Here is a 23,193-nt window from a genome sequence, read left to right as displayed (position 1 = left end):
ATGTACACAAGAGAATTGAAAGCAGGGATCAGATATTTGCACACCAGTGTTGATAGCAGCATGAGTCACAGTAGCTCAGAGTTGGAAACAACTCAGTGCCAATCAGTGAATGAAGGACAAATAACATTGGCGTGTTCATACAGTGGGGTATTATTCAGCTTTAAAAAGGAACCAGATTCTAATACATGCTACAATATGGGTAACTCTTAAGGATATCACGTTAAGTGGAATAAGCCAAACATAATAGGACAAATATTATATGATTACACTTCTGTGGGATAGCCAGAAGAGTCAAGTTCCTAGTAGGACAGTGGTTACCAGGGGCTGGGGGAGGGGAGAATGGGAAGTTTAATGGATCCAGAGTTTCAGTTTGGCGTGATGAAAAGTTTTGGAGACAGATAGTGGTGACAGCAATGTGAATGTACTTAATGCTGCTAAACTGTACACTTACTTAATGGTTAAAATAGTCAATTTTGTGATGTTTACGTTATCATAGTAAAAAAAGACTGACACTTATTTTGCCAAACCACTTCATGCACTTAGCAGAGATAAGATAAATAAACAATGTATGTAATACAATGCACTCAGGGAGTTTATAGATCAGGTGCACAAGGAAAGAACCCTGTTGAAACTGACATGCTTACTAACATATCTCAGCTTGAGTTCTGTACCATTCAGAAAGGCCTTATCACCTCAGCTCTCTAATGACTAAAGAACTCCGTATAGGAAAGTATAGGTCTGGGCCTTAAATAAGGTCAAGCAGGGTATCCTAAGAACCACCAAAGAGAGGTCTTGATCTATTAAAGGCAATGTGTCAGGAGTCCCCAAGACCACTCCAGATTCTGTGATTCACTGGGAGTCAGGACTCAGCACATAGTCACACTCATGGCTCTGGTACATTACAGTGAAAGAGTACAAAGCAGAATCAGCAAAGGGAAAAGACGTGTGAGGTAACGTCCAGAAGAAACCAGGTGTAAGCTTCCAGGCACTCTCAGGTGGAGTTTTGCTGTGCATGCCTGTGTCCTCGAGCGGCAAGTTGTGACTGTACCTGTGAAATGGCTACCGGAGAAGGTCATTAGAGACTCAGTGCCCAAGGTTTCACTGGAGGCTGGTCACATAAGGCTTCCCTGGTAGGTTAGATGGTAAATTATTAAACTGCAATGCAGGAGAGCTAGGATCAATCCCTGGGTTGGGAAGATCCCCCTGGAGAAGGGATTGGCTACCCACTCCAGTATTTTTGTCTGGAGAATTCCATGGACAGAGGAGCCTGGCCAGCTATGATCCATGGGGTCACAGAGTCAGGTGTGACTGAACGACGCACATACTCACGTAGACACACCCTGCCTAGCACATACCAATTTCCAGACTTTGAGAAGGAAAGCAGGTATATAGCATACATCCCACTGTTTTTGCAGCAGTATAGGCACAGTGAACCAGTCTTACCAGCTCTGGAATGCTGGGAATCCCGATACCCAGACTCCCAGAAGCCAGCCAGGGGCCAGCCTTGCAGGGGGCTTTCAGCGAGAGTGCTTTCAGTCCTGCTGCGTTTCCTGCTTTCTTCCAGGGTGCAGTATACTGTAGTTTCTGTGTTATCGTTGGATATATTAGGGACAGTGGGAAGGCAACAGTTTTCAAGTGTGAATGTGATTCTTAAAAAAGTAAGGGAAATTTGGGGTAAGAACATAGCTTTTGTTAGGCTGGTATAGGTTTAGCTTTAATTTCTCCTTTTTTCTATTTATCAACCACACTCGTGTTTCTCTGTTCAGTGGAAGTAAAGAAGGTGTGGTAAGATTCATTCGTTCCTACTTTTGCATATAAGGGAGGGTTGGAAAGTCAAAAATGTGACTTTGTGGCCTAAGGTAGCCTCAGTGGTTAGTGACCAAGCCATTTCTGGTTCCTAGAAAAAGCAAGTTTTTAAGAGAGTTTCAAATAGTAATTGCTTTCTTAACACTCTTATTTTCTGCTTTTTATACTCCTTTTATTGTGCTCAGTTGTTATCCTAGTTTTCATTGTGATGTTTAGAAATTGTGGTTATAAATGTGTTGCTTTTAGCCTTGTGGAATATCTAGGTTTCTATTTTTCCTGAGGACTGAGAAATAACTATGCTGCTCCGTATTTCTGCTGCACCAACAACTGTGGTGGGTTGTGGCCACAGCACAGACTGCTGTTGGCCTCTTCCAGCCACCAGAGCTAAAGCTCTACTGCCCCCTCTGAGGCCTGTACTCAGTAGCCCCTGAGGAGCAAGGCTGGGGCACATGGATGGTGCTTGCACGAGAGGTTGGTACAGGACCAGGAGGTCGTTATTTGAAGCCTGTTACTATCAGGACCCTTAATTTATGAGCAACTTGCACTGGTTTGGCTTCCCGTATGTTTAATCCTTTAAAAAAAGAAAACAAATTGGTTAATTGTTTTTTTAATAGATGATACTTTCATATGGTTTAAACATTTAAAAACTATATAAAGGTACACAGTAAGAAGTCCCTTACCTGGCTCTCATCTGCCCGGTGCTCTGTGCTGTGCTTAGCTGCGCAGTCGTATCCAACTCTTTATGACCCCATGAACCCTGCCAAGCTCCTCTGTCCATGGGGATTCTCCAGGCAAGAATACTGGAGTGGATTGCCATGCCCTCCAGGGAATCTTCCCAACCAGGGATCAAACCCAGGTCTCCCGCATTGTAGGCAGATTCTTTTCTGTCTGAGCCACTCTGGGCCCCATTCCTAAACCAGGTTGCCAGTTAATAGTTTCTGGTGTTTCTTTCCATAGATTTTTGTTTTGTTCTATTTGCATATATATTGCCTTTTCCTCTATTTTACACAGTTTTTAACATACCATGTACACTGTCCTGTATAGTTTTTTCTCCAGATCGAAAGTTAGTGACATTCTAAGGCTTGAAAGCAGTTACAGTGTTGAAAGTTAAATAGCCTTTTTCTTTCTATTTTGGGGCGGGGCATATTTTGACCTTAAGTTGTAGAGAACCCCATTCCAGTCTCCACTAAAGCCAGTACTCCAAAGAGTATCAATTTATTTCATTCGTTGGTTGCTTTATAATTGATCTGAAACACAAAATGTAACTTTCAGATGAACTAATTATTATTATTATTTTTTCTTTTGTAGCTTGCCATTCGAAGAGCTACTCTAAACAGGTCATTTACTCCTGTCTTTTTGGGAAGTGCCTTGAAAAACAAAGGAGTTCAGCCTCTTTTAGATGCTGTTTTAGAATACCTCCCGAATCCATCTGAAGTCCAGAATTATGCTATTCTTAATCAGGAGTAAGTCTTGGAAATTGATTTCTAGTCTATGCACAGAGAGTTTAACATCTGTGCACTGGAAAGGAATTTAAGAATGGTTTTAGAAATTATGTTGCATTTGTGGGTTTTTTCCAATAATTTATAAAAACCAATCTTTATTTTTGTTGGGTAACAATTTTGGCATAAAGAAAAATATTTATTATACCTTCCCATATCATATTCTGTTTGTAAGTTAGAATATGGTTTGTTTCATTATCAAGATTTACATCATTAGAAAATTTTCTCATTTGGAACCAATTTTTTTTTTTATGTTATTTAAGAAACAAAAATTTTTTAAGCTTTCATTATTTTTTTCTGAGACTCATTTTGTGTTTATTATTCTACTCTGGTCCTGTCATAGTGCATTATTGGCCAGAAGTTATTCTTGTTGATCCCATTCAGTGAAATTTCACTTAAGAATAAGCTCAGAAATGTTCAGTGCAAGTGTGCTTTTTCTCAGGTAATATTCTGATGAAACAAATTGATATAAAAGAAATATCAAATGTTGCATCTCACAAATGTATATGTCTTTTATTTTAAGTGACTCCCAAGAGAAAACCAAAATCTTAATGAACCCCAAAAGAGACAGTTCCCATCCATTTGTTGGCCTGGCTTTTAAACTGGAGGTAAGTTGCTTCCTAATGTATTTAACTGATGTATATAGAATTTTTCTTTTCTTTTAGGCTTTTATTCCTATTACAAAGTGACTCTTAGGAAAGATTTAGTTACAGAGTCCTCCGCTGTGAAGTTACTTTGTCCCCCATCCTGTTCATACTGACTCTAGAAGAAGGTTTCTATGCACAGCCCACACTTAAGGGGTGGGGAATTACTTTCTTCCTCCATGAGGGGGCAGTGTCTCTGTGAGTTACGTGGGATTCTTCTGAAAGGGAGAGTTGTCCTTTCTCCCCCATATTTATTTATTCAGTCGTTTGTTTTTATCAGTCTGGACTTATGTATATTTGTTTCATACTTTGAGTTAAAATCCAGTACTATGTTATTTATTTTACTGCCAGATTGAGCACTTTGGCTGTTGGTGCTCTTTCAGGCGGCTTTTGTGTCCCTTAGACATTCCCCAGTATTTTGCTTCTTTGAGCACTTCCTTACCTTCCAGGCTTATGTTGTATATTCCCTGCCCTAGCCCGAGAATCAGCTGTTTGTCTAAGAGTCCTGGTTCCTTTTAATTGTGAATGGTATTAGGAACCAAGATTTGGGGACTGGGTGTGCTTTTTGTTGTGGTGTTGCTTCTGTGTATAGTATTTTAAGGAGGAAAAGGTAGATAAGTCGAAAGTGTTCGAGGGTGGTTATTTCTGGGATGGAATTATACTGGGGGTGTGCTTTTTCCTAGTTTTTATTTTTAAATTTTTACAGTATGATTTTTGTTCTAAATCCAGGAAAAGTAATTCTAAGTTAAAAGTAGAAATAACATTGCAATGACAGTGTTTGTCTATTAGGCGTCTTTGGCTGCGCTGGGTCTTTGTGGGCTGTGTGCGAGCTGTCTCTAGTCAGGGTGAGCAGGGGCTACTCTCTGTTGCAGTGCTTGGGCTTCTCATTGCAGCGGCTTCTCTCGCTGCAGAGCACGGGCTCTAGGCACACTGTCAGTGGTTGCAGCGCACGGGCTGAGTTGCTCCATGGCGTGTGGAGTCTTCCTGGACTAGGGATGAAACCCATGTCCCCTGCATTGCCAGGCCAACTCCCATCCGCTGTGCCACCAGGGAAGTCCTAGGAATATTTTTCTTAGAATACCCAGAATGTGTTTCTTGAGTAAAAGATATAAAATATTTTGAATGTTTAATGGTATATATTGCCAGATTGCTTTCATATTTTTAGTTTCAGGTGGACAGGGAAGAGACTCAGCCATACATATTCATGTATCCATTCTTCCCCAAACTCCCCTCCCATCCACGCTGCCACATAACATAGAGCAGAGTTCCTTGTGCTAAACAGTAGGTCTTTCTTGGTTATCCATTTTAAATGTAGCAGTGTGTATATGTCCATTTCCTTAACCATCCCTCCCCCCAATCTTTTTCCCCATATCTTGCCTTCATTCTTAATAATAGAAAACATTTTTCCATATAATCATTATGCAATTCTGTGTCTTCTTTTGTAATTCCCTCTTTATTTTTTTGTTTTTCCCTTTTAAAAATTAGAGTCAAAGTGTTTTACTTACTTGTATGAATCTTTCTCTAATAAAATTTTAAGAAACCAATTAGTTTAAAATGTACATAGTCAAATACATCAATCTTTGTCTTTTGTCGTTTTCTCAGTCTTCCTCTTTGATTATATTCTATAAATACTTACTTTTATCTCTTCTGCTTTCTTGTGGGTTTTTTTGTTGTTTTCATTGTTAATCCTATTGGACTTTGTTTTGCTGAATGCAGTATTAGGATCTAAGTGTATTTCCTCTGTCTCCAAATAGAAGAACATTTGTACAGTTACCAGTTTTTGAACAGTGTCAAATTTTTTCATTGATTGTCATGTCTCCTTTTTTATCTGTTGACTAATGAATTAAACATTTTAGATATTTATTCTATAAGAGCTATTACTTTTAATATTTTGAAGTATTTAACATGTTCTTATATCAGTTATTTTCTGTTTTTAGCTTTTCTTCTAAATATTAAAAATCACTAATAATATATTTTAAAAGTCCTCTTTGGAATTTTATTGCTGTTGTATAAACCTAAATATTAATATGGAAGAACTGGCAACTTTTAAATATTTACCTAACATTGAGTGTTAATATTCAGGAGGAAATGATCCTGATTATTCATTTTATATTCAATTACTTTACAGAATTCATATTTGCATAGCTTTCCAGGTGATTATCAGTTTTTCTAACATGTATAGTCTTTCATTTCTAATGATATTTTTGTTGTCTTTCTAATATAATGTTACCTTATTTTTATATCTTACTGTATTAAACTGAACTTATGAAATAACTGCCTTATTATATAATTTTAAAACTTTTTCTAATAACTTTTTTCAGAGGAAACAAAAGTAGTGTCTTGGATTTTGATATCAGAAAGAACAAGAACCATTTAACTTTATTCAAAACTAGCATCAAAGTAGTTTATGACAATAAGCTGAAACATATATATGTAAGTTGTACTACTAAAACTGAGAGCAAGTATTTGAAGGTGATTATGAAATTTTCCTCTTATTTTTGATTCCTATGTTTCTTTTTTACTCTTTCTGTCCTTACCTAATCTTGACTTCTAGGCGGGTCGATTTGGCCAGTTAACTTATGTTCGCAATTATCAAGGAGAGTTGAAGAAAGGTGATAACATCTATAATACAAGGACGAGAAAGAAAGTGCGTGTGCAGCGACTGGTCCGCATGCATGCCGACATGATGGAGGCGAGTATCCGCGCTTCGTTGTACGATCAGAAATTTCTCTCATGCAGTTGAAATAGGTCTGCTTTTTTGGTATCCTGAGCTCCACAAGAAAATCACCTCTAGTTGACTGTGTTTCCCTAGCTTCTTCCTTTTTAGTTAGGTGGGCTACATTTCTCATGTAGCGCTTTGGTGTAGGCTAAATGAGCACATATTAAATGGCAACCCACTCCAGTGCTCTTGCCTGGAGAACCACAGGGATGGCAGAGCCTGGTGGGCTGCCATCTATGGGGTTGCACAGAGTCGGACACGACTGAAGCAACTTAGCAGCAAGAACACATTTTATACCACCATTTGTGAGTTAGCTGTCTTGCCTCAGTGGCCAGGGTTAGGGAGAAGGGACAGCACTTTCCTCAAGAGCTAACCTTGGAAAGAGTATAATAGGTTTTTAGTTTAGTGGAACTGTGGTTCTCAAAAGTAAATGAGAATAATACATTTACATTAACTTCCCATATTGCTTAGTGGATTTACTTCCTGAAATATGGAAATAGAATCAACCCCCTAGAAGGGCATTATTGGTGCTAGAGTTGATTTAAAGATTTAAAACCTCTGAAGGCCTAGTCTGGGAGATAAACTTTGGCTTATGATTTGACTTTTTGAATTGGCTGTGAACCTGTCCTAGCCTTCTGTGGTCCACAGGGTTAAGTGTTGGCAGGAATACCAAGTACAGGAGATTGTCTTCTCCTTGCACCCTTTCCCAGTTCAGCTCTGTTATTCCTAGAGAAACTTATTAGTCTAAGCAAAATCTTATGGTAGACATTTTTGGCGTCCATAACTGTTGTATCTCCTGGAAAATGAATAGACAGTCTTTCAAAATTAGACATCGTTGTTTTTGAAATAGGCAGCAGGGGGCAGGCTAGAGGGATTAGTGATTGTCACAGCTATCCCTATAGCTGTGTAACCATTAAAGCAAGACACACACACTTGCGCATTCACAGCCACAGCTGTTACGAATGAACTGTTAATTTAAAAGGACAAAGACTAGGAAGTTTAGAGGCCCCAGTGCTTTATTCTTAGATTTCCTGTTTTCTTAACTGCTTACATCTCCTGCCTTTGTTTTCAGAACTTCCTTTGCAAGTTTTCCGTGTATGCCTTTGTCATACACATTTCCTTGTTAGACAGTGGCAGCACCTGTAGTACTTCATACTTTTTAATTCTATAGGAATAACTTTAGAACCACGAGGCTCTGTGTTCTGTTGGTACTGCAGATCCTGCAAGTAAGGATGCTGTGTTCTGAGTTCCATTTACAGTAGAATCTTGCCAGTTGAGATGTGGTTTAAATAAGAGCCCTGTTGAAGGTGTATCTCACCATGGTTGATTGTTGGTATTGCATTGATTCTATCTAATTCTTTGTGGAATTCATGGTGAGATTCTGGCATGTTTGTTTGTGCACAGTGTGTTTATTGTGCAGTTACTTTTTAGTGATTATGTACAGATTTGAGTGACTTGCAAGTATCATTCTGTATTATTTCTTTCTTTAGGATGTTGAGGAAGTGTTTGCTGGAGACATCTGTGCATTGTTTGGCATTGACTGTGCCAGTGGAGACACATTCACAAACAAAGATAATAGCGGCCTTTCGATGGTAAGTCATTTAACTTCAAAGCTGTTTATCACTTGCATTTCAAAAGTGTATATCTTGGTACTTCAGAAAAACACAGAAGTTTTCATTGAGTGCCACAGGCATCAAGTGTAGATTGGCTGTGGCTCTTTTAATGTCAACTGAACAAGTGCCCTGTGTTAGCTAACTTACCTGATTTTTCTTAGTAAAAACATTCCACCATCCTCCAAGGTTTAGCATGGAGGGAAAATCTCCACTAGGTAACCTGGACTGTGTGGCTGTGATTCCTCCCCATTGTGGGTGCGTCCCTGGTTGCTGTCACCATCATCAGGCTGGTCCCAGCCAAGTGCTCCTTCCTTAGTAACTCACAGCTGGAGAGAGGATGCCTCCCTCAGTCTCCTAGAGAACCATTAGAGCAGACTGTAACATTTAGGCTGGACTCAGGGGAATTGTGCTCTGCAGGCAGGACGCAACTAGGAGAGTATGCTCAGGGCACTTCCTGCCTTTCAGTCCCCTTCACTCCCGCCCCCTTTTTGCCCCCACAGGAGGGTGGCTCTTCGACAGTATGACCATGTGTTCATGAGGGTGCTTCCTCTCCTGAATTCAGTAAAGGAAGAATATGAGTACAAAGGGGATAGGAGCTTACAGTAGGTTGTTTATATATAAGAACTCGTCCAGCCCTAACAGATGATCTCTGTAATAGCTCCTATATCATATGATAAATTCTAAATTTTATAATTTAGCTCTTTTGTTTAATATTCTCTGATGTCTGTGGTTTTACATGTGGAGTTAGTACACTACAAAAATCAGTTTCAATAAGTGGACTTTTTAATAAGTATTATTGATGAGACTTTCTCTAAACTTGTCATTAGCAGTATAAAGGGACTGGAGGTTGTGGGAAGTGCTCGAGCTTTGAAGCAAATAGACCTTGGTCAGAGCCTTACTTCTGCCCTGTGCTATGGCTGGCCCTTGACCAAGTTATTCATTTTTCTTGCCAACCCTTTAATTATTTTATTTGTAAAATGGGGATAATAAAATCCATCTGCCTCTCAGAGTTGTGACTAGTTAAATGAGATATTGTATGTATGAAGAATCTAGTCCCTTTCTCTGCTTCTCTTATCAATGATTGCAGTATAACCTTTATTTATATATTAATATATTCATCATTTAATGAAAAGTAGAGCAAGATATATTTTGTCTGCCTTAAGGATGTTGACTATAGTTTTTTTCTGCTGTAAAGAACATTAAAATTAATCCATCTCTGACATATACAGTACTGTATTTGAATTCTTGTCTGTTCTTTTAAAAATATTTTAGGAGTCAATTCATGTTCCCGATCCTGTCATTTCAATAGCAATGAAGCCATCTAACAAGGTAGGAGTTTGATTTAGCATGTAGTAAATCACAGTAAAACCTTGAGCTCATTTTCACCTGTCTCCACAATGCATATGGTGTCTTGTGATGACTATAAGCATGGATTCTTATGGATTCTGTGTCCTTTTCTGGTATTCAAATCATCTTTTAAAATTTACCAGTCTATTATTAGTAAGTACTCCTCAGCATATTTGAAGAAGTCGATGGTTTTAATGTATTCATGAGACTGTGCTTTATGACTCTTACTGTAGTGAAGGTATATCATTGGCTCCAGAATGGTAAGTGTAAGTAACTTCCCAGATGCAGATCATAAGAGATAGAAAAGAGGAAATTGGGGCATTTGTCCTAAATTGCAGAAAAACCTCACTGTAAAGAACAACAGAAAACTGCATCAAGTAATTGCCTCATGGATTATAGTACATCTCCACGTCTATGGTAGTTATGCAGTAAATGTCTGATTATGACATGGAAGGCCTGCAAATAAGACTGTTTTGACTCACTTTCAGATATAACAGTTTTATGATTGTATTTCATGTCATTTAGCTTTTCAGCCAAAATTGCTTGAATAGGTTCTGTGTTTGCATAACTTGTCACTGAAATTAGTCCTGATCTTGAACCATAATTGTTTAGTTCTTAAGTTAGTTATATTCATAACTGTCATGTTAATGTACTATATTGAAATTAATTCATTTATGCATTGAGTGAACATTTTATGATCTCGTCATCTAGGTACTATCATTATACAACATGTTCTGATTTATTGTCTTATGGATATATTAACGGCTACTGCTTCATCTTCATTTGAGATTTTCCTTCTCAAATTACAGAAAAGAGAATGTCGAGGTGGCAAGAAACGTTCAGTCACTCCATCTCAGAAATTTGAAGCAAGTCGAACCTTACATCTTACCACAGTGATAGGCCAGTTTGTTCAAAGTTCTTTGCCAAATTGGTTGCTTTTCCCTTTGGAAGTCAAAGGACTAGAAGTTAAAAATGTTATTCCTTATTCCTGAATTCAGAGTTTATGTAGACATTTTACTGTTGATAGTTCACAATAATGGATGGAAATCAAATGGGTCAATATTCAAAAAGGTTTTTGGTGTCTCAGGGTTGTCTGCTTGCTGGAGTTAATACAAATCAAATAATGAAACCCTGCATAAAACCCTGAATCTCAGTAGTGGAGAAAAGGGAAAAGACTTTGGAGGTAGGCTAACTTAAGATTCACTCCTAGTTAGCTGGGTGGCCTTGAGCAAGTCACTTGACTTCTCTGTACCTAGCTTCCTCACTTGTAAAATGGGGATAATTCTACCTTGCAGCCTTGTGGTTAGAATTCCAGATAACATAAACAAAACACATTAACACCTCTTTAGCTACGTATGTGGCTGTTAACACTGGTGATTCAGGGCTTGTTAATTTTCTATTGCTGCCATAAGAAATTAGCAAAAACTTAGTGGCTTAAAAACAGTACAAATGTATTATTTTACAGTTGTATAGGTTACAATTCACAGTTCTTAATGGGATAAAATCAAGTATTGGCAAGATTGTGTTCCTTTCTTGGAGGCTCTGGGGGACAGTTTGGTTCCTTGCTTGCTTAGATTGTTGGCAGAATTCAGCTGCTTGCTGTGGGACCTGAGATTTCCGTGGTGTCATCTGAGGGCCATTCCTAGCTTCTAGAGGCTGCTCGTAGCCCCCTTTGTCCTGTCTTCAGTGCCAGCAACAGTGAAATGAGCCCCTCTCATACTTCAGATATCTCCTGTTATTTCCCGCTTGTCTCTCAACTGCCCTTCTTCATTCCTCTTCCATTTTTAAAGTCTCATGCAATTACATTGGACCTGTCCAGATTATTCATGATAATCTCCCCATCTGAAGAGTCTGTACCTTTAATCACATCCACAGAGTCCCTTTTATCAGGTAACAGTTACAGATGTGGGGGGAATGGGGCATGCCTTTAAAGAAGAACACCATTCTGCTTACCACATAAGGAATTAACATCTAAGGAGGATAGAGGTACATCCCACTACATCCAGGTAGATTATTTGGAAATGGAGATGTCTCAGTGTGCATTTGCTGGTCTTAACTGTCCTCTTGAACCTAGAGTCTTGGTGACCGTGCTGATTTCTTTGATTTAGGATTTCTAAACTCTAACACAGTTACAGTAGATTACAGCCTCAAACAATCCTTTGGTTTAGGATTTCTAAACTCTAACACAGATTCTACTTTCTGTTTTATGGGGAGTTTTCCACAAATGGAGAGATTTTGTCAATAGGAAAGGGCATAGTTAAGTCTTAGACTCTTGAATCTTGGTGTGAAAAGAAAATTGTGTAAGTTAGCTGTTCCTTGCTCTCTTGTGTGGTTTCCAAGTTCATATATTAAAATAGCATGAAGAACTTAAACGGTAGATCATTTTTATTTAACTGCCCATGTATTTGATTTCATTCAATCAGATTCTAACAGTTTCATTGCTTATCATGCTTAGTACAATGTATAATGTGTTTTTTTTTTTTTGAAGAATGATCTGGAAAAATTTTCAAAAGGTATTGGCAGGTTTACAAGAGAAGATCCCACATTTAAAGTCCACTTTGACACTGAGAGCAAAGAGACAATTGTATCTGGAATGGGAGAATTACACCTGGAAATCTATGCTCAGGTAGTGAATAACAAAGAAGTTAAAGTCATTTCATTTATGTCTGTGTTTTAAGAGTGTAAAAGTCAAGAATTCTCAGTCTAATGGTCGTAAACTAATAGTGGTTCTTCAGTCTTCACTCTGGTTTTTTATCCAGATGTGGTACACTGCATCTTCTACTATCTGTTACTAATTAATTACTTTTGATTTCTAAAGCTTTTTATTTGTAAAAGATTGCAGTCAGACTATCCATCCATACCTAGGTCATGGTTCTTTGGGTCAAGTATATCCCTAAGGTCTCAGCCGTAGGGGGACAACCTCAGGGAGAAACCTGCTGAGAAAGTCAGCCCACCAGTACTCACTCTCCAGGCCATTTCTTACCTGTTTTCTTCTCAAGTCAGTACTTGAAGATCAATATAATGTAGATAAACAAATGGGTAGATGGGAGACCCTACTTTCCTAGGAAAGGTCTTATGTGTATATGAATGAGATCAAAATATATATGACTTATTTAATATATCTGACTTATGATTAAAAATTCTGGTTGTGATTGTATCTCTGAAGTTGAGATAGCAGAAAATTCAGACAATAGATCCATGTACCATTCCAATGAATATGTAATAAAATGGAGCAGAGGTAAAGTTTTAGTAGATTAACCAGAGGTAAGTGTAAGTTAATCAGTCTAAATTAGAATTTGTTCATATAAAATCTATAAAAGTTTGTAATGTATTTATCCTCATAAGGTACTTAAGTGGTTTTAGATTTATTATTTGCTCATCATAACCTTCTCTGGTGTCTCAGATGGTAAAGCATCTGCCTGCAATGCAGGAAACCCCCGGGTTTGATCCCTGGGTTGGGAAAATTCCCTGAAGAAGGGAATGGCAGCCCACTCCAGTATTCTTGCCTGGAGAATCCCATGGACAGAGGAGCCTGATGGGCTACAGTCTGTGGGGTCACAAAGAGTCGGACATGACTGAGTGACTAACATTTTCACTTTTAAATGAATCCTTCTAAGGTAATTAAGACTCTTAGGATTTTTCTTCTTTTAGTTTATTATTTTTTAATTTAAATATATCAAAAAAGATCTCTCTTGTTCTTTTTAGCGAATGGAAAGAGAATATGGCTGTCCTTGTATCACAGGAAAGCCAAAAGTTGCTTTCAGAGAGACCATTACGGCCCCTGTTCCGTAAGTATCCAACACGGTGAAACAAGCTATGAGGCTGGAATTAAAAGGTTTTATTAGGGGTATCATGGCACTGTTACTCTTGATAAGACACTTTTACACTGTGATGCTCTTTATTATGGAAGCGATATAGTTCTGTACTGTAATCAGGCCATTTATTGATAATGACACTTCTGGGATTTGTCTAACCCCTTAAGCTAGATATCAATGAAGACTGGTATACAGGTCGTCGTTAACAAGCATGTTTACACTTAATCCAATGTTATGGTCTTCGTTTATTCCAATTGTGCTTCCTTTGGCAGACGACTATTATGTTTTACTTTAGTACCATATTGTGGATGCCAGAGAACTTGCATTTGCCAAGGAATAATCTCCTGCAAGAAAAAGAAACTAATGCTGTGATAAAGTTAATAAAAACATTTAGGAAAACAGTTGGACTTATGTTCTGTTGGAGACAAAACAGTCCTCATAAAGATAGCATAAGACAAGTTAAATTGCTACAAGTGGTAATATACTTCAGTCTGGTGCCTATTTGAATTTACATGAATTCTAATTTAGAGTCAAAATTAACAAGGCATACACTGAGGCTACAAAGTGAGTCTCAATTTCCAAAGTGACATTAAATAATGGTAAATGATACTATACCTGAGATGCAATGTCATGAAGAAGAATAGTGTAGTCTAACTCGATGAAGTCATCATTTCTTTGCTATAATAAAAAATAAAAACCTGGCATTTTAAACTTAGTATCATTGGTAAAAAGTATATTTTAATTTTAAAAATCATTTTTCATTAGTAGATGATGATGATAATTAAGTAAAATTAAAAATTGAATGTTGTGGAATTCCCTGGCAGTACAGTATTTAGGACATCCACTGCAGGGGCATGGGTTCAATCCCTGGTCAGGGAACTAAGATTCTACGTGCCACACAGCACAGCCAAAAAAAATTACAAATTGAATGTCATAATTTATTTGGCCTGGCAGAAAAACTATTCTCTTACAAATAAGATTTCTTTCAAACTATGTTTTAAATCGTTGTTTTTTTTTTTTCATTCCTTACTGTATAAATCATTTACCCTTTCTGTTTTTAGTTTCTGAGTCGTGGAACTCATAACATTATAGTCTATAATTTGAACATTTTAGAACATTTCAGTCTATAATTTGTCATTTAAGATTCCTTAATATTTGCATTGCTGTTTAAGGGATAAACAGCTGAAATGAGTGTTTACACTAAAGAAAACCAATTTTATAATAGAAATTCTCTTTTAAAAACTGAAAATAATAACATGTAATATTTGATTTTGTAACTAAAGCTTTGATCTATGCTGTCTACTGCTTTGGGCATCTAAAGTATACCATCAACTACACAGAAATATCGTTATCTACATAGTTTCAAACCTTGATCATCAGAAATTTCCTGTACTTAAATAAGGCTCTTAAACGCTTATAATGAGGCATTGAAAAATCCTGTGGCTCCTTTGGTTAACAGTAATTATAAAGATTGCCCTAGGATTGAATAAAAGTATTCTCACTATATAGTCTCTTGAAACAATCCCTACTGACTATATCAACAAAGAAGGTCCTTTAAGGATAAGGTGAGATAGGCTCGATAAAGGACAGAAATGGTATGGACCTAACAGAAGCAAAAGATATTAAGAAGAGGTGGCAAGAATACACAGAAGAACTGCACAAAAAAGACCTTCACAACCAAAATAATCACGATGGTGTGATCACTCATCTAGAGCCAGACATCCTGGATGGTGAAGTCAAGTGGGCCTTAGGAAGCATTACTACAAACAAAGCTAGTGGAGGTGATGGAATTCCAGTTGAGCTATTTCAACTCCTAAAAGATGATGCTGTGAAAGAGCTCCACTCAATATGCCAGCAAATTTGGAAAACTCAGCAGTGGCTACAGGATGGGAAAAGGTCTGTTTTCATTCCAATCCCAAAGAGGCAATGCCAAAGAATGCCCAAACTACCCCACAATTGCACTCATCTCACACGCTAGTAAAGTAATGCTCAAAATTCTCCAAGCCAGGCTTCAGCAGTACGTGAACCGTGAACTTCCAGATGTTCAAGCTGGTTTTAGAAAAGGCAGAGGAACCAGAGATCAAATTGCCAACATCCGCTGGATCATGGAAAAAGCAAAGGAGTTCCAGAAAAACATCTATTTCTGCTTTATTGACTATGCCAAAGCCTTTGACTGTGTGGATCAAAATAAACTGGAAAATTCTGAAAGAGATGGGAATACAAGACCACCTGACTTGCCTCTTGAGAAACCTATATGCAGGTCAGGAAGCAACAGTTAGAACTGGACATGGAACAAGTGACTGGTTCCAAACCGGAAAAGGAGTACATCAAGGCTGTATACTGTCACCCTGCTTATTTAACTTATATGCAGAGTACATCATGAGAAATGCTGGGCTGGAAGACACACAAGCTGGAATCAAGATTGCCGGGAGAAATATCAATAACCTCAGATATGCAGATGACACCACCGTTAGGGCAGAAAGTGAAGAGGAACTAAAGAGCCTCTTGATGAAAGTGAAAGAGGAGAGTGAAAATGTTGGCTTAAAGCTCAACATTCAGAAAAGGAAGATCATGGCATCTGGTCCCATCACTTCATGGGAAATAGATGGGGAAACAGTGGAAACAGTGTCAGACTTTATTTTGGGGGGCTCCAAAATCACTGCAGATGGTGATTGCAGCCATGAAATTAAAAGAACCTTACTCCTTGGAAGGAAAGTTATGACCAACCTAGATAGTATATTAAAAACCAAAGACATTACTTCGCCTACAAAGGTCCGACTAGTCAAGGCTATGATTTTTCCAGTGGTCATGTATGGATGTGAGAGTTGGACTGTGAAGAAGGCTGAACGCCAAAGAATTGATGCTCTTGAACTGTGGTGTTGGAGAAGACTCTTTAGAGTCCCTTGGACTCCAAGGAGATCCAACCAGTCCATCCTAAAGGAGATCAGTCCTGGTTGTTCATTGGAAGGAATGGTGCTAAAGCTGAAACTCCAGTACTTTGGCCACCTCATGCGAAGAGTTGACTCATTGGAAAAGACCCTGATGCTGGGAGGGATTGGGGGCAGGAGGAGAAGGGGACGCCAGAGGATGAGATGGCTGGATGGCATCACTGACTCAATGGACGTGCGTTTGAGTAAACTCCAGGAGTTGGTGATGGACAGGAGGCCTGGCGTGCTGCCGATTCATGGGGACGCAAAGAATTGGACACGATTGAGCGACTGAACTGAACTGAACTGAAAGATCAGGACGGTTACTTATGTGTGATCTAGCCCAAAAGTTTCTGATAAGTAGTTGCAAAAGTTTGTGGAGTAAAGGTGCTCCAGCTTTCTTGCAGTTTGTTATCAACAAACTGAGATAAGCCAATGGAAACTGCTTTTCTCTTACAGAATCTTTTTCTTGCATTCCATTAAATACTACTAGTTGACATTTTTTTTTTCTTTTAAACCTCTTAATAAAGCTAAACTCAATTTGTTTTAATCTCTTTAAGGTCTAGAAAGAGGCAGTTTGGAGTAGTTCTATCAGACTTAAAGTACATGCTAGCAACAAACAAGATAGGAGGCAGGCAGTTATGACTGAATGGTTATCAAAGACAGTTGTGTGCAGCAAGCTTCACAGAGACTGAGATGCTAATATTTTATTTTGGCGGATCCAGGTGGGGAAAATGTCAACCCTGTATCTAGCTCTGGTACTAACATCTGAGGAGAGGAAAAAAGCAGAGTAGTTTCAGTATCTTATGATGATAGTGATCAGAACACAAAACTTAGGCTGCCTACGGAAATGATCTGTATTAAGCTGTACACAAAAACCATTGCCAAATTATAACTGAAGACTTCACTCCTGAAACTTCAGCTTCACCTTCTCCAGCCTTGATAACTGACCTCTCCTTCAAATACTGAGTTCACTACTTTAAATACAAAATGACTGAAGGGGCACTATTTATCCCATCATGAATTAGGACATCTTTTATAAAAAGTGAACCTATTTAGAGTGTATTTTATAGAAATTACTTACCACTTGCTTGACAGTTTGAATTTTTGCCATTTTATACCATGTATTTTCAGTAGAATTTTGCCATATTATATAACCACTGGCAACCCAGGCTAAATGTCGAACTGGCTTCATTTCTGGAGGTACATTTCCAAAACTGTCTGGTGAAGGAAATATTTATATGATAAATGGAATTATTTTACATAGAGGGTATTAACCTTTTAAAACGTAAATTCTAAGTCATTTCTTACATTTCTTCAAATGTGTGCAGAAAGTAATTAAGCTATGTCTATAAAGTCCTAAGGCCTTTTTTTGTTGTTAGATTAGTAATGAATATTTTTGTGGAAGTCAGTTTATTTCCAGCATAATGCAAACATCTTAACAATTTTGAGCACAGGTAAATTGATACTGTTTTTAAAATTGAAAAAATATTTTCCTCTGCTATATATTTATATACCTGGAATATTTTGTGCTTCTAGTGGTTCCTTCATGGACTTGAGTCCTTCATAAAATGCATTATCTTCTTCATCTGGGTTTTTTCCAATTTCTCCTTCAAATGTGAAGTTGACTTCTGGTGCAGTATCTTGTCCCGTTGGAGGGTACAGTACTTCAGCTGTGCAGTTCACTGTAACTTCCTATTTGAAATATTTTGCAAAAGATCTTTACATGTAGATGGACATCCATTATTAATTATTATTCTTTGAGATAGAACCTTTAAAGCATTGTCCCCCTTATGGTATTACTTCAGACTGGACTTGAATGTGCCTATTTCAGAGGTATCTAATTTATGGTTGCCCAGTAATTTTCTTGAAGTGAACTCGCTCAGTTGTGTCCAACTCTTTGCGACCCTGTGGACTGTAGCCTACCAGGCTCCTCCGTCTATGGGATTTTCCAAGCAAGAGTACTAGAGTGGGTTGCCATTTCCTTCTCCAGGGGATCTTCCCAACCCAGGGATCGAACCCAGGTCTCCTGCATTGTAGGCAGACACTTTACCATCTGAGCCACTAGGGAAGTCAGTTTTCTTAGAGGTAGCTAAAATAGGTAACTTAGTTTATAACTTATAAAGCCTCATAATCTTGTAAATTCGTTGAAAACTTTGAATGTATTTCAGTAGTAATGGGAAGTCCATCTCTAAGGCAGATTTTAGTCTGACTTTATTAAGTCATTCTATTCTTCTCTCCTCCTGAAATAACAAAAATTTTCTCAAACTCAGATTCTTCAATCTGTATCCAGATGTACAATGAGAAAATTGTAGCATTGGTTCTGCTTTATAAAGATGAATATTCGTCTAGCAGCTCAGATGCCTTTTAGTGGATCTCTCTCTGTTAGCCTGTATCTCTTAGTTATGCTTAACAAATGGGCAAGCTTTTTAAAATTTCAAGATGGTTATGGTACAAGTGGCAGTTCCTTCCTTTTAAGTTTGTCTTGTTAATAATTTGATAGGTGTATAATTTTTAAAATTGTCCCTGCCCCTTTACTGAAGGATTCTAATCTGAACACAGTGGTATCAGTTGGCCTTTCTGTTGCTCATAAATAACCAAAAGCACTTGCTTTCTTTAAATAAAAGAAACAGAATGAAATAAATACAAAATACCTAAATGATGATTAGAGAGTTAATTATTTCACTTCTTCATATTAGGCATAAATTCACACTGACCTATGCATATATAACATTTTCAAAGGAAATTTATTCGTATTGAAGTATCTAGAGCCTCTTCTAAATAGCTCAATAGAAATACTAAGTGTATCTCAGAATACACAAGAAGTAAAACCCTTGTATGGTGATCTATTTTTTTTTTTTTTTGAGGCAGGAATTTCACAACTTTTTCTCAAAAAAACAAAACAAAACAAATCAATCCTATGATTTGATCAGCAGAGGTGACCTGGAATGTTAGGCATCAAATTTTATTTCATAATAAAGGATATTTCACTTACTTTTTGGATAATTTCTTCCACAGAAAATTTAAGGCGGTATTTATGTCCTCTTCCTGGAATATCCTAAAATTAAGAAAATGTGTTTTTATAACAAGAAATATATAACAACAACAACAAAAAGTCTTTATATTGTTAGAGGAATCCATTCTCTTTTGATGGGGCTGGGGTAAGCTGACTTTTGGAGGTAAATGACTAAAGCCTTGAGCAAGGCATGTCACCGTGTGTGACGTCTAAGCAGGGTTATTTTGGATGAGAACAAGAATGGGATAAAAGCATATATAATCGGTTATAATTCACTTTCAATCATCATAGAATGCTGACATCTGGATCCGTGACCCTGAGTTCCACATAAGAAATTTTAACATTTTTAATTCTAAAGATGACAAATAGGATACCCCCTGAAAAGATTTTTCATAAAGCCCCCAAACAGAATTCCATTTTGAGGCAGATTACTGCAAAGTGATTAGAGATGTTAAGTACTGCTTTTCCTTGTGTATTAGTGGACCTGCAGAATGAGACTTTAATGAACTTTATAACAGTAAGACAAACATTTAGGTACTTCACTTTTGAATCAAGATACAATTCAAAGTTTATACCTAATTATGTTACCTGGTGTGGTTTTGAAATATGTACTCCCTGTTAGCTCTTACAGACTGTTAGCAGTTAAACTTCTGTCAGATCCATTAGATTTCAGTAAAATGGAAACAAGCTTAGTGCTTGCTAAGGTCTTAAGCATAGCACTTAATTTAACCCCTTAGCCAGAGAGAGCCCATCACTTACAGCAGTCAATAGCAGTAGTGTTTGGGTGGTTGAAGTGAAGCTTCAGCCCACAATTCCTTCACTCTGACTCCGTTTTGTCAGTTTCTGTTGTTTGTTTGTTTGTTTGTTTGTTTACCCTTCGTTTTGGCCAAATGAACAATTGGTCTTAAAATTTAGGCAATGAAGAATCAAGACCAAAGCTTTTGTTGGTCCAGATTGGAGCAGTAGATGAGAAACATGGTACCAGTTTTAAGAAACTTTTGAAAATGGTTCTTGTAGGTTTCACTTGGGGAAAGGGGAGAAGTCGCCCCAAACTGAGAACATTTATCCATTTCCTTATAATAGTGCCCATAAAAACTATCAGTGTGTGTTTCCCTGTGAAAACAATAAACAGCCCCGGGGCTGCCCCCAGAGACTAGAGAAATGCCAGAAACACCAGCTGCTTTAGAGAGACGGCAGCAGTGAGACCCGAAACAGGCATGGTGTCTGGGGGAGTTGGGAGCAGACAAGCAGGGAGCGGAGGGAATGGAGGGAACGCTCGCCTGTGCCCCACCGCCCTCTGCCTGACTCACCTCCAGGCTGGCTTGTTTGACTGTCTGCACCAGAAACACCTTGTGGGGAGTCCCCTGCTGGTAGTTGATGCAGCTCTCTACCACCGAAGCCGCCCTGGCGGCCGGGTAGTGGGTCGGAGGGATTTCCATTCTTGCTGAGTGTTGGCTGGGCTTGCGAGCGTCCGCGTCCCCGTCCTGCCTGCTGCTGGGTACCCCAGCCGGAAAAGTCCTCCCGCCGTCTTGGGCCTGGGCGTGGGCTGGGGCGGGGTCACCAGCTCCTTCCCGCTCTCTCTTCTTCCTTCCCTCCTTCAGATTTTGAAAGCAGCTGCCTGGGAGCTGGCTCCTGCCAGGGCCCCTTGTGGAGCCCCGCCCAGCTGCCGCCTGCAATTGCTCTCCGGTTCCCGCACTGAGAGCCCCCTCCTCCTTTAAGTGGGGGTAGGGAGGGAATCGGGGCGGTGGGGTGGGTTGTCCGGGACTACATCCTTCCTTTCATTAACCTTAACAGAAGCGCGGGGCGGGGCTTTTTGGCTTTTGCCTTACTGCAGCGTCGCTTCTGGGGCTTCAAGTTGCCTCTCCATGAAAAAAGTCTGGTTGCTTCACTTGCAGACTGGAGCAACTTCTTTATCCACCATCCAGTGTCAGGCTTGGGGCAAAGTCCAGAGGAGCTCCTGGTAGTGAGTCATTGTGATTCCTTCTTTTCTCTCTCCTTTCCAGGAACAAGCTTACTCAGTTCTGCACAAATCAGGGTTTGAAAGACTGCAAGCAATGGCACCCCACTCCAGTACTCTTGCCTGGCAAATCCCATGGGCGGAGGAGCCTGGTAGGCTGCAGTCCGTGGGGTCGCTGGGAGTCGGACACGACTGAGCGACTTCACTTTCACTTTTCACTTTCATGCATTGGAGAGGGAAATGGCAACCCACTCCAGTGTTCTTGCCTGGAGAATCCCAGGGACGGGGGAGCCTGGTGGGCTGCTGTCTCTGGGGTCGCACCGAGTCGGACACGACTGAAGCGACTTAGCAGCAGCAGCAGCAGCAAGCGATCGCATTAATTTGGAGGATTATGTAATTTAGGGCAGGGGAATTTTAAAAGATACTTGGACCCTTCTCTTCCTTTGCTAATCTTAGAAAGATAAGATTTTGATCACACCATGCTTCCAACTTTCTGGATCACTTTGAAAGAGGATTAAAACATAGTTTAAAACCAAGTTTATACAAGGCACTACGTTTAAGTACTTCTGACAAAAGCAGTTTTTAAAAGCTCCTTAAGGAAGCACAAACTTAGTAGTCAGTGCGTTTCTACTCTCCAGGTCTCTTAATTATCTTTTTCTGTCACCTTTAAAGGCACTGTAGACTGTTCTTAAGAAGTGCTATTGAACTGGCAGCTAAGATTCGTTTTCTTCAGATATGTAACCAAACTGACACTGTAGCTTGTTGGTTTAGAAATAAAGATTCTTAGGTATTTTTCCCAAAATGGGTTTTGAAGGTTCTTTGGGTAGATATATATGTTGTGTTGCTTTAAACCAAAAAAAATTTTTTAATGTATTTGTAATGTGTTCTTTTCTTCAAATACCCTTTTAAATTTGTTTATTAATTAAGTCTTTGGAGTAAATAGGTTTTTTTTTTAAGAATAGTAGGTAGTAAGGCATTCCCATCCTTTCTAGTTATATTAGCCAGCAGCTGTCAAGTAACTAGAGAAAGAAAGGGTTTCGTTTCTTCTCTTAAGGCTTTTTCTGAAAAATTGAAAGCTATTTTCCTTCTTTTGATGGAAGGGCCAGTGACTCATTCATCTAACAGCCAACCTCTTAGATAGTTGTTTGTGTGTGTTCTTAATAGTTGTGTGAATTATGTGCTCCTTTGATAGTGCCCAAGAAAGAATGGTCAAATACATTCTAATTGCATAGATCTTTTTGCTGAAAATGAAATTTTAAAGTTTCACATGCAGCTAGTTAATATCTCCTGTGTTATTACCAGTTGTGAGAAATACGGTATGTGAACCCTCCAAAGTCACCAGTTTGAAGCTTTAAGAATGTAATTACCATCTCTGTAGATCAAGGCTAGTAATAGAGGTGCTGGGTGACAGACAATATCAGGCGTTTATTTGCTAAAAACACACATTAAGGTTCTTTAAAAAATATTATATTATTGCTCAGTCATGTCTGAACCCCATGGACTGTAAACTGCCAGACTCCTCTGTCTATGGAATTCTCCAGGCAAGAATACTGGAGTGGGTAGCTGTTTCCTTCTCCAGGGGATCTTCCCGACTCAGGGACCGAACCCGGGTCTCCCGCATTGCAGACTGGGCCACCAGGGAAGTACACAGTAACAACTTTAAGCTGCCTGTGTAGATGTTAAATAAGCTGCGTTAATAGAGTCTTAACCCGATAGAGTCCTTGAGGTCTTAGTTTCTTCATAAAATTCCATTAATGGTTAATCAAGAGATCATTATCCTCAAAGTTGAATAATGTATGAGTTACCTTGAAAGTAGCAAAATTATTATAAGTATCTGGGATCGTGCAAAT

At 38.7% G+C, this 23,193-nt stretch overlaps 2 protein-coding genes across 2 annotated transcripts in view; one reads left to right on the top strand and one right to left on the bottom strand.

Annotated features, from left to right (window-relative positions):
- The window catches only part of GFM1 (G elongation factor mitochondrial 1), a 52,202-nt gene that overhangs the window by 16,692 nt on the left and 12,317 nt on the right, over nucleotides 1-23,193 (top strand). Inside the window, exons 7-13 of the mRNA XM_052656277.1 lie at nucleotides 3,115-3,269; nucleotides 3,829-3,913; nucleotides 6,504-6,641; nucleotides 8,159-8,260; nucleotides 9,554-9,610; nucleotides 12,117-12,254; nucleotides 13,334-13,416. Of these exons, the coding sequence (XP_052512237.1) occupies nucleotides 3,115-3,269; nucleotides 3,829-3,913; nucleotides 6,504-6,641; nucleotides 8,159-8,260; nucleotides 9,554-9,610; nucleotides 12,117-12,254; nucleotides 13,334-13,416 (758 nt within the window). The remainder of the gene's footprint in view (nucleotides 1-3,114; nucleotides 3,270-3,828; nucleotides 3,914-6,503; nucleotides 6,642-8,158; nucleotides 8,261-9,553; nucleotides 9,611-12,116; nucleotides 12,255-13,333; nucleotides 13,417-23,193) is intronic.
- Nucleotides 13,495-20,880, bottom strand: LXN (latexin). The gene is made up of 6 exons (XM_052656386.1): nucleotides 20,697-20,880; nucleotides 19,366-19,428; nucleotides 17,888-18,065; nucleotides 17,455-17,591; nucleotides 14,059-14,121; nucleotides 13,495-13,787 (listed from the first exon to the last, which is right to left on the bottom strand). Exons 1-6 carry the CDS (start codon nucleotides 20,823-20,825, stop codon nucleotides 13,689-13,691), a joined length of 669 nt encoding a protein of 222 aa, XP_052512346.1. The 5' UTR covers nucleotides 20,826-20,880; the 3' UTR covers nucleotides 13,495-13,688.

This window comes from Budorcas taxicolor, chromosome 1, assembly GCF_023091745.1.
Source record: "Budorcas taxicolor isolate Tak-1 chromosome 1, Takin1.1, whole genome shotgun sequence".
NCBI classification, from domain to species: domain Eukaryota; kingdom Metazoa; phylum Chordata; class Mammalia; order Artiodactyla; family Bovidae; genus Budorcas; species Budorcas taxicolor.
The sequence above is the reverse complement of the archived record's forward strand: the minus strand, read 5'-3'. Positions and strand labels throughout refer to the sequence as shown.

What these genes read in the sequence shown, in the direction of transcription:
- LXN (XM_052656386.1), bottom strand. Translation starts at nt 20,825, where the DNA reads ATGGAAATCCCTCCGACCCACTACCCGGCCGCCAGGGCGGCTTCGGTG. An exon ending in AGAAGCACAAAATATTCCAG is followed by an intron (nt 17,592 to 17,887) that starts GTATATAAATAT and finishes TTCCTTCACCAG; the next exon opens with ACAGTTTTGGAAATGTACCT. An exon ending in TTCAAACTGTCAAGCAAGTG is followed by an intron (nt 14,122 to 17,454) that starts GTAAGTAATTTC and finishes TTTTTATTATAG; the next exon opens with CAAAGAAATGATGACTTCAT.